This window comes from Crocodylus porosus, unplaced genomic scaffold (assembly GCF_001723895.1).
Source record: "Crocodylus porosus isolate Cpor-Errol unplaced genomic scaffold, CroPor_comp1, whole genome shotgun sequence".
Taxonomy (NCBI): Eukaryota; Metazoa; Chordata; order Crocodylia; family Crocodylidae; genus Crocodylus; species Crocodylus porosus.
In genome coordinates this window covers 95,947,791-95,962,648 of record NW_017728943.1, presented here as the reverse complement: position 1 = coordinate 95,962,648, position 14,858 = coordinate 95,947,791, and the positions used below count along the sequence as shown (strand labels likewise).

The 14,858-nt window shown below is 38.8% G+C and overlaps 1 protein-coding gene across 1 annotated transcript in view; it reads left to right on the top strand.

Moving 5' to 3' along the window:
- RYR2 (ryanodine receptor 2) overlaps positions 1–14,858 on the top strand; it is an 810,210-nt gene that overhangs the window by 333,475 nt on the left and 461,877 nt on the right. Inside the window, exon 11 of the mRNA XM_019549810.1 lies at positions 14,584–14,658. Coding sequence (XP_019405355.1) covers positions 14,584–14,658 — 75 coding nt within the window. The remainder of the gene's footprint in view (positions 1–14,583; positions 14,659–14,858) is intronic.

Genomic DNA, 14,858 nt, shown 5'->3' with positions numbered 1-14,858 from the left:
TATTTCACTGCTAATCTATTTTGTAGGTGTACACAGTACTTCAGGAGATGACAGAGTAAGGTTGTACAAGAAGCCATAGAATCTTCTAAGAGGAAATGCAGGGTACAGCAGAAAGTGATAACGGTCGTTCAGCATGCGACTCTTGCCTCTGAGTCGCTACTTAACCAACTTACTCCACACCAGTTTGCTCCTCATGTAGTGCTTGTATGCAGACAAGCACAGAGATTATGCAGAACAATTAGTGTATAATTAAAGACTATTATAAACTCTGTTCTGTTGTAACATGGGCTCATGTTACATGAATAACACTGAGAATCACTGTTTATGTAATTTGATGAACAACCCTATGTTAGACTTTTGTAATTTCCTATAGGTCTGTTCGTAGAATGCATAAAACCCTTTCCCATTTTGAAGATCTCTTATTGGCTTCCTTTTTTCAGTTTTACTCCTAAAATGTCACATAAAGTTACCTTCTATGTTACAGCTTTAGATGTCAGTACTTTATACCTCACATTTTTTCTCTTTAGGAAATAAAATTTCTACTTATTTCTTATTATGGAGTAAAATTTTTTATCCTGACCTCTGAAAGGATGATGCACTAATCTGTGGGTGACTTGCTGTGGATACTACGTTCCTTTTTTGAAAACTTTAAGTACTTTATTTGCCATGTGGCATTTAGTTACTGACAAGGCTATAACTAGAAAGATCTGGAAAATTTCAAGATCCACTATTTGTGGTTACCTTCATTCTCATATATTTAATTTCTCCAGATTTTGTATGGAAGGTATGTACAAGAGCTGACAAGAGAGCTGATTGATTTGCATGTTATCTTTTTATGCAGTTTTTTTAATGGGTGGCAGATTTTAGTTATAATGTTAAAATTGGATGTGTTTCAGGAAGTCTTCAAAAGCAGGTCATCTCAGCAAAATGACAGGGTAAAATGGTATTAGTATCCTTATCTACCAATTTCTGTATCTCACTTTCTCAGATTGCAAGTAAAACTATTTTTCTCTGAAACCTTTTTTTCAAATAGGCAGAAGATTAGACAGTGCTAAAATACAAGTTTTGTAGGATATAGTTGCCTTCCAACAAATCACTTAAGTATGAGGGTTTCACACTAACTACACAGCTTTTTAAAATAGGGCATTTGTGACATGGTTATAAGAATTTAACTGTAGGAGGTTTCTAAAGCTTACCACAAAATTATAACAGAAGCAACCTGCATGTTGTGTGATGTTCTCTCTGGCCAGGAGCCAGATGCTTAGGCATGCTCCTGAGAGTGGCAGTGAGTATAGCCAGTAAAACACTAATGACAACCACAGTGTTTTTCAGCACTGAGCACACGTAGCACAAGAGCTATTGTTTGGACATTGCAACACAAATAATAAACAGCAGCAGTAATATATTAAGCCAGTAGTGCTCAACATCCAGCTGTGGGCTAAATCCAGCTTGCGACGCTCCCTCCAGGTATGGAAATTGGTGTCATGGGAGCATTGGCAGCATGAGTTGTCATGAGTTCCAGAGATCCTGGGAAGTTTGGTACAATAGTATGCATAATCTTATTTATTTATTAGATTGACTGCCCTTCCCAAAAAGGGCTCTGAGCTGTTTATAATAAAAGACAAAATAACTTATAAAAATCAGAATAAAATATTCATAGGTTCATAAAAGAAATGGAATCTATTGAATTTATTAAAGCCATAGATTCATAGAATTATTAAAATAAGATAGTATAATAAGAGAAACTTCTCCAAATACCCCAACATTTTTTGTTAAAAATTCCACCCTACCATCCCCACTCTGCCCCCCGTCTCTTTTCACTTGGGAGAATGTCCCTGCTGCCCAACCTAGCCTTACTTCTCAACTTAAATTTAGGGAGCTACCTTAATTGTGGCAGAAGTATGTTGCACAGTGGCACCTTTAATTTTGCTCTTTTTGCCATGACCCTCCCCTCAGCATTAGTTGCATCTCAGCTACTCAGAGGTTGTGGGGGAGGTTCATGGTAAAAAGAGTGAGATTAATGTCCCTCCCATGCCTGTGCCTCTCTCTCCTATATGAAGTCATGACACTTTTCACCTCCCCCTCACTCCCCACTGCCTCCCAGACCAAACATATTCAAATCAAATATTTGTAACAAGAAATACAATAAATTATACTATCCCCACTGAAAGGTCGCCTTCAGTGGTGTCCGCCTTGGGCGCCTGCCCTAGGGAATTCTGTAGTCCTTTGTAAAGTCAGCAAGCTTCCTTTCCAGCACAGGTGGTCATGTGTTCTGGCCCTTTTGTGTTCTGAGCTTGACTTTTAGAGCAAAGAGTCAGTGATATCAGCCTCCCTTACTGAGCTGAAACAGTTCTGAAAAACAGGCAGCTTCACGAGTAGGGGCTAATACTATAATTTAGGCCTCTTGATTTGGACTGAACACTTAGCCCCTCTGATTTCCCCTGTGTTCTCAGGGAGCTGTGTTGTCTTGGGGCAGCAGGTGTTGGTATAGAAACACTGCTTTTGAGAAGATGGCCCCAGCCTCAGTTGGTGTTAGTTTATCCACAGAGACCTTGACACCTTTGTGGAAGTTAAGGGCCTGGACTAGTGAGGTGCAATTGCATAAACTACCAAAGAAAAAGAACACATTGTCATGCTGATTTTTATCCTTCCATATGGTGCTGTCACTATCACTGCTGGGAGATGGCTGTATTATTCTTGGGTAGTATATGTGTCTCGTTAGAAATTGTTCGAAACTACATTGAAACATTTGTGGAATGGAAGAACACTCTCTGAAAGCTGATTTAAGCGTTTTGACAATTCTGAATAATTCAGATAATAAAACCCAATGCAATAAAGTTGGAGTGTATTGCTTGGAGTGGTATTTTTGTACATGAGCCAAGTGAAGTTCGTGCCTATAAAACACATTTAATAGCCTTAATAATTAGTCATAGAAAATAAGTCAACAGGCTAGTTTGCCACAATCCATCCAAAAGATGAGCATCTCCTCAGAAGTAGTCTTAAGCAGACTCATCTTGAACTGTTAAACCTACCTTGGCTTGTAATTAACAACGTAATAGCTTGGAATAGAAAGGATGGAAAGAATGATTTATATCATCATATTTTTATACTGAACTGAGACTGACATATTGTCATATTGCCTCTAAAATATGGAAGTGTAGGCTAGACTGTACCAAATACTGAGCTCTGACTCTCATCTAGTAGACATATGTTTCACTTTAAACACACATTGTCCAACTGACGCCAGTGGGACTTCAGTCCACCTTATGTACTTACGTTAAAATATGCATTTTTTATGTGTTCTTACTATTCATAAGAGGATTTCCTAATAATTTTTTTGTGGGGGAGATCTAAATCTAGAGTATGTATCCAGATCTTTCTTTTGCAACTTAAATAATGTGTTAATAACTATTTATTAAGTATATTTTTGGATAACTGTTCTTAATAGTCTACCACAGAAGATATTGGTGTCTGCTTGTATTTTAAGTGGCTTGAAAGGGTCTCTGTAAGAGGGGGCAAACTCGGGGCCCATTCTTATGCTGGCCCACCCACCTGTTTCTATGGTCAATTTGCCCAGTCTCTCCTGCCATGACTTTGTTGTTTCTATAAACTGTTGGTATAGTGCGGGAGACTGCCCATTACTACCCTGATGCCAGGAGGAACCATGTGTAGCTCCGTTCCTCCCCTACGCTGCAGCCCAAGCCTCGCAGATGGCATCTAGGTGACGCAATGCTCTTGGCCCCTAACTCTGGCCTCTCTTATTAGAATCCATGCCCCTCGCTCATACTTGGCTCCTTGCCCCACACACAGACAGTCAGGGCTCCTAGCCCCTGGGCTTGTTGCCTCTTGCTAGGCTCCATGCCCCTTACACACTCTGGGCTCCTAGCTTCTGGACTCCTAGTGTCTCACTAGGCTCTATGCCCCTTTCTAGGCTCCATGCTCCTTCCCAAACTCTGGGCTCCTTGCCCCTCATTTACTTCGGCTAGCAGCAACAGACTGCTGACTTTATGAACTAGGTTCACAAAATGGCTGCCACCATTAGGCACCTACTGCATGCCTGACCCAGCCCTTAAAGTGGCAGGCACCAACAGTGCCCTGCCACAGTCTCTATGTGGTATTTAGTTTTTTTCCTATTGAAATGGTGACAGTGAATTTTTTGTTCTATGTTAGAGTTGCAAGGTTTCATTTCTGATTCACACTGTTATCAAAGGCAAGTCTAACATTATTGTAATTAGAGTGCATGTAGAATTGTGGAGAAAGAATGACTGAACTCTTAGTGAGGTATAACTTAAAAGTGTTCATTCCTTTTAATTAACATTTGAATTTGAAATAGTAAGTTAGGACTATATGGCTTAAATCAAGTGTCAGGAAATAGATCTATAAAGGTTCCTCTAGTAATACTTACTCAGTCACACTACAGATGTTCCTTTTTTGGTTCACTGTAAAAATTAATATGATTTATCTTAATTATAATAAAGTGGATCATAAAATGTACAATGTGACCATGTTAATGCTGTCATAAGAGTTTTAACCTTTTGTATTTTCTGAGTTCCGAGATATGGAACTTTTCATTAATATTGAATATGATATTTATGCATTTATATTTCTTTTTGTTTTATAAAGCGAACGAAAAGAAATCTAAATCAGGAAGATGTGTGTGAACTTGCTTATGTTTAAAGAAATATTTTTAGTTTGGATCTGAAATTCACTTACTGTTATTGTATAGTTATTTGTATTCTCAGAGGATACCTATAGATGTGCAGGACACCTGTTCCAACATGCTCTAATTGCAGTGCTTTGGAGCAGACTTGATTAATTGAGTCTGCTAGAGCGCACATTAGCATGCTCTCACAGCCTTGGTATCTCATGTATTCAGCATCCCCATATTCCAAAATGGTGCTTTAACTAAAGCTTGTTAAAACCCCCCACCGCTCTTCAGAGCAAGTTCAAAGATGCCTAGAAGTCAACCAGAATAGGGCTGAAGTGTGAGGTGCTGGGTTTTCATAGAGTAAGAGTTCTTGCTGTAGATGTAAACAAGAAAGACATAGCACAGGAGAAAGGGATATAATGTGTACGCAGAGACAGCACTGATATGCAAACATTGTGTTAAGTCCAATTAAGACCACATCCAAAATTCTCCTTAAATAGTAGTTATGTAAGGTAGTCCATATGTCTCTCTGTGAGCCACTGGGTGGCAATTTTGTAGATGTTGCATTTCACACACAGGTGCTGTTCACCAGCCATGGAGCAAAGTTACTAAATTAGATTGTAAATCCAGTGATAAAGTGAATGTATATATAATTTTCCTGAAAAAACAAGCGTTAAGTGAAACTGAATGTATTTGACAACCCAAAACTGCGACTGCAATGGTTTCTAATGACCCAAGATGGCAACTGTTAGCGTTATAACAACTCGCACTAAGTGAAATCAGGTATCAATTTAAAATGTGCGTTATAGTGAAATAATGCTCAGAGAAACAGCCTTAAGTGGGGGTTGCCTGTATTATCTTTCTACACTGCAGCCATTAGAAGTACAGTAAATATTAGTGACTTGGGAACTTACTTTACTAGAATTTAATTTTTCTTTTTTTTAATACAGTTCCATATTATTGCTGCTGCTTTTCATTTTGAAACTGACAACAGATCAGTGTCCAGCTATGTTTCCTTATATTTTCATCCTTATTGAAGGAGAACTATTAATCTTAAGTGTGGTCACACATTAAATTGTGTGTGTGTGTGTGTGTGTGTGTGTGTACACACACACACACACACTTTCCTTCTAAGGTTTTGTGTATGTATGTGTTGGTGGATAGGTCCCAGAGAGGTCTGCATTTTCTGAACTCATACTTCAATCATTAATGATCCTATCCTCATGCCCAATATCTGTCTTTTTAGGACATTAATGTACCTTATAAGATGCATGGCTTTGCTACACATTTGCAATAAACCCATGTTACTCTTAAAAAGACAGCCTTCTTAAATTGTGATATCTAATCTTCTTAAGGTGAAGTCTTGCCTGTGTCATAAGTGTGATATAAGGTATTCTTTTTTCTGCCAAAGCAGAAGATGTCTGTGAGGCTTGAATCTAAGGGGAAAATCAGTGGTTCATGTCTCAAAGTGAGATGAGGTCATGGCTTATGCAGTGTCTGGCTAATGTTTGCTCCTGATCTTTGTAGACATAATGCTTCTAGCTACTTTTGCTTAGGCAGTGTGCTTGCTTTGATGCTTTGCTTGGTTAAGACCTTAGTGCTTGTGACTTACTGTTTTTTTCCAAGTCATTTAGTTTTTCTAGTCAATTCTGTCCACATAGAATCTTTTCTGTTTAGTGAAAAGAGGTAGTTTCAACAATATAAAAATCATGTAGACTACCTCAGTTAGTACTCTGCTTTTCAGGCAATGAATTTCATAGGTGCAGTTGCCAAGTCACTGCATTGCTCCATTGTGTTGTAATAAGGATATGAATTGGCTCGTGGTTGTCTAGGGACATGGCATATAAAGTAATCTATTTTTATCCCACATGAATTACCTTATTGTTGTAATTAGAGTTGATAGTCAAATGTCTACCATTCTTTTTGATGGTTAATGATTGCCAAGCAATGCAAACCTCTACCTTACATTTCACAAAGGTAACCAAAAGTGTTCTGAGAAAAATCAAGTGGGAACATGATTAATTCTGGACACTTTCATGTTTTAGTCATGTCACTTACTGTGTTTAGTAAGAGCCAAGAACTGTTTGCATTAAGAGCATTGAAGAACTCAGAAAAGGATGAGCTGTCCTTGGTGCTGTAATTGCAGTACATAAACTATAACACATATTAGCAAGTTTCAGGCCCTAGTGACTGTTTGTATTAGGAGGACTTAAAAGGATTAATGGTACAATCAGGGAGAGCTGGTTGTTTTAGCTTTAATATACAGCAACAGGTCAGACACAAGACAGCTTCATTACACAGACTAACTGAACTTTACTAAAGACTAAAGCTTGTAATAAAGATAAACTGAAAACAATTTAGGGCTCTGAATTTATTACAGATAAAGAAGGGCATGGAAGTATGAACTTGGAGAATAGAGTTAAACAGTGTTCAGTTTACAAACAGAGGAAAGGAGTATGGGTGATGGTATGTGGTCTATGAGAAAAGAGGTATATATTTTATGTTCTCTGTTTTCCCTCTGAAGGGAAAGCAAGGTTTCTGATGCGTCCTTAATTTTCTGATGGCATTCTTTTTTCTTTACATTATTAATAATCTTATGATGTGTTACTGTAACTTTTAAGTTTCTCTGTACTACATAGCATTTAATGTGCTGCTTTACTGCACTTAGTAATCTAAAGTTTCTCCATTTGTTATCAGTGCTCATCTGCAAAAGGTCCTTTGTAGGTGAAGGCAATGCTACAGGCTTACTCAGATATTAGAAATCAGTGTTTGGTTTGGCCAACCCTCAACCACACTAAAAATTAATAGGCCTTCTTCAATAAGGTTTAAAATATAAGGAAACATAGCTGGACACTGATCTGTTGTCAGTTCCAAAATGAAAAGAAGAAATAATATGGAACTGTATTAAAAAAAAAGTAGTAGTAAATTCTAGTGTAGTCAGTTCCCAGGTCACTAATATTTACTGTACTGTAATGGTTGCAGTGTAGAAAGATAATATGGCAACCCCCGCTTAACGCTGTTTCGCTTAGTGCTATTTTGCTATAACGCTCATTTTAAATTGATACCTGATTTCACTTAGTGCTGGGTGAGTTTTGCTATAATGCTTGCGGTCGTCATCTTAGGTCATCAAATACTTTTGGTTTTGCTTAACTCTCATTTTTTCAGGAACCAGTTAAGGGTGTTAAGCAGGGCTTGCCTGTAAAGGAAGACTAGATTTCCCGTTAATAGATAGATCTGTTTTCTGTGTAACATTTTCAATTTCAGGCCTAACTCTTTTCCTGTGTGTGACTTTGTTGATTTCAGTGAGATAACACAGGCCTGACTGATGGGAGAATTTTAACCTTTGGGTATTATGTTATTATATGATATAAGCAAAAGTGTTGTTCTGACGATTTCCTGCCACCTTTTCTATGAAATCAAATAGCAGCTTAAATAGTGGAGTCTCTAGCTATAGATGCTAAATGAGTCCTCTGCTACAGCAGTGAGGGTAGTCTTCCCCATGTTGCTCCACTGATTGTCAATTAGGCAAGATGACCATGTGCATGAGGTCATTTTATTAGATGACATGTTATTTTGTCCATCTTGTGCACGTATTTGTGTGAGGGCTTTGATTTTATATTTACACTCTCCTCTTCACTCTTCACCCTTCCATCGCCAACATTCCCACAACTCCTGGTACATAAATATTTTTATTGTACCTATAGAATACTAGCAAATTTCTAGATTTGGAGATTTTTTTGGTTTAATTTTTAAGGTCATTTTGGTTAGAGAAATAACATTGGTTAAATTAATAAACTTTCATTATGCGGCTAATCCATCAGTTCTTTTTCTCTGCCTATCACAGTAGTTGGTGGTGCCCTGGGGATAGTTTTCTTTTTATTATGACATTTCCATATTCATATTTCTTCCAAAGGAGAAGCAGCAAGCTTCATTTTGCAGTGTATCAACCTAAAGCCATTGTATTCTCATTGGAAAACCAGAATAGAAACAAAGGTACCCCAGGACACAATTATTTATTCATAGTAAATGGGTGAAAATATGCCTGAATTTTTTTTTTAGTAGAAGGCAAACAGCACACCTGAGATGTTTTTCCCTTTAGTTTTCTCTCTCAACAGCATACATATTCTTCCCATGTCTGATTACTCTGGCATGTATGTTAGCTTGTAGTTTAGGCCTTCAGTGTACCACAGCAGAGAGGAGGGGATGTACAATAAATCGGTTCAGTCAAGGAGGAACAATTCTTTTGGTTTCCCTAGCTACATATTTTTTCTTTTAAATATTTAAAATGGTATTTGATTATGCTGGTTTTTCTGCTGTATTCACTAGTGCTAGACAATGACCTATATTCACTATTTGCAATTGTGCCAAAAATGCACTTACAGATTTGGAAACTAGTGACAAATTCTGAGCTTTCCGGTATTAGAAATTATTTTATCCCAGGTAATTTGCAGGGTATCAGGTCTTAAAATCAATTCTGTTTTAAAAAAATTAAGCTTTTGCTTCCAAAAGTTTTTACACATTTTTAGTGATTTGGGAATACTGAATAACATTTAAAGCTTCTAAATTACATGAAAAGAAGAATTCCAAAGATACAAAATATCAGTCTTAAATGTTGTGAAATGTCAGCTAATTTTGCCTGGAAATAAGTGAGAGCTTAGTTAATATTTTCTGCTTTTAAAGAATGAGTGATGACTGACCCATTATTATTTCATGGTTATGTTAGAGCAGCATCCGTCTCCCATTGTGCAGGTCATGTTGCAAAAAAAATGTATAAAATTATGGTTCCTGACTAAGGGAGCATAGGTTATCATTATATTTATTATGTTACAGTAAAATGAAACTAATAGAAATGTAAAAAATGCCTGGTACCCTTCCAGCTGCATTGCTGTTGCTTTCATCATAAGCCATTCCTGCTTTTCACTTCAAGAATTATGTAGAAAATGCAGGCCTTAAAGTACAGAAATGAGTACAGGATATTAGTGTGAATCTTTTGCAAATGAGGAAACATTTTCAGCCATTATATCAGGACTACTAATCAGTCTTATAACTTTGATGTAATATTTTCTGTCTTTCTTACTGTATTGAAAGAGTTATTCAAAGTACAGTGATGTGAAAATATGGTGCCTTGAAATCCAGTTAAACTTTTTGAGCTGTAAATTTGAAATATGAGACAGAAATTTATTGCTGGTCATGTGGTATTTTTTATATATTAGAGAAGCAATTTGCCTTGACATAAATGAGCTTCAGTTGGTTTAATACCTACAGATTTCATTTGATTAAAAAAAGAAGTTGTTAGGTTGAACCAAATGATTAAAACCAGTTATGATGAGCCAAATGATTAAAGTTTTCATAAATGGGATAGTCTCAATAAAAATGACATCATAATAATAAAAAAAGAAGCAATAACTAAGGGCTAGACTTAGATTGTACAGTGTCATATTTCTGTTGAAGGCTCTGCAACCATGACAACATACACAAACTGAAAATCTTGCCTTGCATACTTAAATATCATCCCCATTCTTACTCGGACATACCGTCATAAGGTTATGATGTCAGTAGGCAATGGGAGTTTGCCTTGATTAAGGACTCTAAGGGTGCTTTCAGAAGTTATTGATCGATCTGTAGATGTAAGCACTGTACACATTTCCAGTGTAATTGAAATGAATCAGACATTCGGTGTTTGGTGGGGGCTCAGAGCCTCCATGCACGGGTTGAGGCCAGGAGGCAGGAGGCACTGTAGCCTGCTCTGGAAGCTTGGCAGCTGGGCCAGCTGGTGTCTCCAGGCTCCTCCCCTGCCTGCCCAGAGACACCAGCAGCTAGCCATGCTGCCAGAGATTCCCCTGTGTAGGGGGACTCTCTTGGGGGTGGACCCCCTGAGTGGTGCCATTGGGCACTGGGGACCCTTTCCCTGGGGGCGGGAGTGCTGGCCACGACCCTTCACCCCAGTGACTACTCTCTCTCTCTCTCTCTCTCTCTCTCTCCCTCTGGCTGCACATGAGGAGACTCTCTGTCTCCTTCCTGTGGCAGACCTGGGGCATAACATGTAACCCTCATAGGGAACTGTATACAAGTCCAGAAATGAGTGCAGGATATCAGTGTGAATCTTTTGCAAATGAAGAAACATTTGCAGCCATTCCAACATTTAGAGCTCTAAATTAGAGCTTCTTCATTTATTACCTGATTTAATAAGAGTTACTTTTTCACATGATTGGCCATTTAAAAAGTGTTCTGTAGCCTCACATGTGTTATAATATGGCTGTAGTGCACTTTCAGGGGCCAAAGTGTGTGAAAATATTACTTTTAGCTACACCCTAAAATTAGAGCTGTTGTTTAGAATCTCATGACATGATCTAACAATAGCAGAAAAACAAATAAATTGCCCTAAGCCGGATTTGAATACATCCAAAATTCTGTTTTTTAAAAAAGTTTTGTAAGCTTCTCCCCATTGAAGTCTCTGGCAAACTCTCTCTAACTTCATTGGAACCTAGATTTAACATGCTGTGTAAAAACACTTCTATGCCTTTCCTAATATGCACACTTAGAGGACACTATCTTTCTCTTGAAGGGATAGTTTATATCTGTGATTTTCTGATAATTTAAGGAGGCATATTTTTTAATTTAATTTAAAATTTAATTTGTTATGGTTGCCTAAGAATATACCTCCCTCTGTAATTCCTTCAACATTTTAGCTTTGTCTTTTGGTTGTATCTTCTTATTCTAACATGACCTCTGTTATGCACACTATATTTGTCTCCCATTAGCATTTTAAGTTCCCTCATTTTCTTCAAACCAGCATTTCAGCACACCTATAATTTCTTATATAATCTGTTGCTATTTAATAAATGTTTAATATATGTAGTGCCACCGTATTGCTTCTGGTTATGAATAATCTCTTTAATTGTTGAATTTTGCTCTTCTGCCTTTTATCATTCTAGACTATGTCCACAAAAGGTCACAGGTGTCTAAACACCTGCTAAAGGTGCCTTGATCCAAAATCGTAATTCTCAAAGCTCCCTGCTCAGTTGTCACCTAACTTTGAAAGTATCCTTAGGTAGCTCAGTTTTAGTATTAAAGTTGCCCAGGGACCTAGATTTCTGTTTCTGGACAGGACACAGAAGTGCCTCAGTTTTGATGTTGCTATCAGCTTGACATACAAGTCATACTTAAGTCCCAATTAGATCCCATTGAGGATAAATTATGCAATGGTCTTGTGAGCCCTAAGCCATTGGTATTTAAAAAAATACTCTGAGATCTCCAAGCTTTGTAAAGTATTGAGAAGAGTGAAAAAGGGGTGGTCATATGTTAAAATTTAGAAATCAGAGGAGAGGCTTTTAATTTTTCTCAAACATTTGGGCTAGGGAGACACATTACACATAAACTGCTGTAAGTGATCAAAAACTGGTTCAAATCTGTAACACAACATGGATAAGTACAGACAGGCAAAAAGTCTGAGGCTGAATTGATTCAGTCTTTGCAGGTTAGTCTAACATGTAGAGATTAAATTGAAACAGAAGCGAACAGACATTTACCTTTGACTCAGGAAATGCAGCCACATGCCTGCAGTGGCTCAAGCCAGAAGTTCTGGCAGGGGAGGGTGGGGGTGTACTACAACATTGATCTCCAGCTGTATGTTTACTTCCTTTTCCTGCTGCCCCTGAGGTTTCTGGGATTTGTAGTCCAGACTTACAGCAGCAGGACTCCACAAGATTGCTCATCACTTCCTCTTCCTGCTTCCATGTGCCTCTGGGATTTGTAGTCCATGGTCACAGGCAATAAGTTTGAGTGGGGAGAAGGGGTGTTTAACCCCCCTCCCTGGCTCCTAGCCCCAGACCCCAGCTGGGGTTTGCTGGGGGGGCACTCCTCCTCCCATGCTCTTGCCAGCCAGCCCTCAATGCTCCAGCTAGGGAACAGTGGGGTGGGGCCAGGCCTGCTCTCTGAAGCAGACAGCATAGCCCAGCCCAGGGTTGCAAAATGCTGGGGCCCTGTGGGATTGTGCTTTAACTTGAACCAGGAAGGCATCTGGGATAGAAGTTTCATAAACAGGCTTGACCCAAATTAGTTAAGTCTATACTACATTCAGCCAGGTTCATCTTAAACCAGTTTCAGACATTTTGAAATTGGTTTATGTTCACTGAGCTTCTGTTCTGTTACAGGTTTAAAGCAGTTTCTGATGACTTAAACCGGTTTATGTGTAACTTCTGTCCCTAGCCCAGGAGTTCAGCGTATATAAACCGCTTTCAAAATGACCAAAACTGGTTTAAGATAAATCTGGATGTATGTAGTATCAGACTTAACTGATTTAGGTTAAATTGGTTTATTGAACTTCTGATCCTCTCCAGCTTCGAGTTAACTCACAGTCCTCCAGCATCCCAGGATGCTTTGCACCTCCTCCACAAACCGCCCTTTCAGTTTCACTGGGCTAGCCTTGGCCCAAGCTGTCTGCTCCAGCAGAGCAGGGAGGCATGTTCTAGCACTCCCTGGCTTCTGGCCTTGGTCACTGCAGGCATGTGGCTGCATTACTGGAATTAAAGGTGAATGTTTGTTCACTTACTTATCAGTTCAATCTATCCAGCTTAGATTAATCTGCTAAGATTGATCATTTCAACCTTGGGTTTTCTGATTATCTGTATGTAGTAGGGCTTTGGTCACTGATTCAGTATGGAGAAGATTCAGCCCAATTTGGCAGCTGAATCTCTGAATCAAATCAGAAGACTCTTTAATTTCTCTGAATTGAGTCGGAAGACTCTGAATTGATTTGGAGAGATTCAACAATTCAGCCATAGACAGCATTATTATTTTTTCTATGTATTGTTTTTTCTACATACCTTGAGGTACCAGGCATGGCTTATGAATGCTGAGATGGTGGTGCAGATGGAGCATCTTCTGATCCACTTCCAAGTCTTCTGTGATGTGCGTGGGGGACCCCTCCATTGCCTGGTTCGGCAACTGGTGCCGCCTGGGTTGGGGGGAAGGGGACCGGGGTCCCCTCCATGGCTGATCACTGAGCTGGGGGGGAGGGGGAGCACAGTCCCCCATAAGTTCGGGAGCAGACCTGAAAATGGACCAGAAATACTTCCGGTCCACTTCTGCATCCACCGCCGAGCACGTGGAAAACACCTCTGCACTCCTGTGGGACACTCCATCCACCCCACCATCTCAGCATTCACGAACCATGCCTGGGTACTGCAAGGTAGGTAGAAAAAGTATATAAAGCTGTGTCTATGGCTGAATCACTGATTCTTCAAATCAGAATCAAATCTTCAGATTCAGATTTGGCTGAATTGAATCAGGATAGTGATCCAAATCAGCAAATCAAATCACAGTCCCTTCAATTGGGCCAGATTTGAATCCAAATCAAATACTATCCACTTTGCACACCCCTAGTATTTAGCCTTGAAAACTAGACTGGTTTAGCTGTAAGCCAAAAATTCCATAATAAAGTGAGCAAGCATAATGGGAGCTTTATAAAATTACAGCTCAGTTTAATAAAATATTTGTATAACTTTATCACATAGATTGTAATGACCCCAAATCTTAACAGTACAACTCTTAAGATCATACCATGTTGCTTCCCTGGTTCCTGCCTTTTCCAGTTCCTTGCCATGAACTGTTTCAGTCTTCAGGTGCTTTCTCATATTGGATACTGATGCTTACAAACAATGCAAGAGAGCTATTTACATTCTCAACACTGTATAGAAGTGACAGTTAGAAATGAAGTGCCATAAAGGCATAATTAAAAAAATAGAATTTATATGAGAAGTGAATTGCAAGATTTAAATGACAGGATATTATTTTTGAGTACAATAACCATTGGCAACAGATGGATTGTCTTGGACATATTGAAATTAAAAATCCTGCTAAGTGAGCAAATTGACAGATGAAGAGCAGCTATGAAAGAGCTGAAAATGCAGTGTAAACTGTTGTTTGTGTTACAGAACTGTCCACTATGAAGGTGGTGCTGTGTCGATTCATGCTCGTTCCCTCTGGCGACTAGAGACTCTAAGAGTTGCGTAAGTACAGAGTTTCTCAGAGAAATTAATATCATATGATTAATTGCTATTGGTACAAGTTTATGATTGATTTTAGTAGGAGCAGGTAAATGTCAGAGTTCCCATGACTACAGTGACAGGTTCATTAGAGGCAGGTCCTGTCAGACCAACCTGGTGGCCTTCTATGACCAGGTCACCAAATCCATAGATGCAGGGGTAGC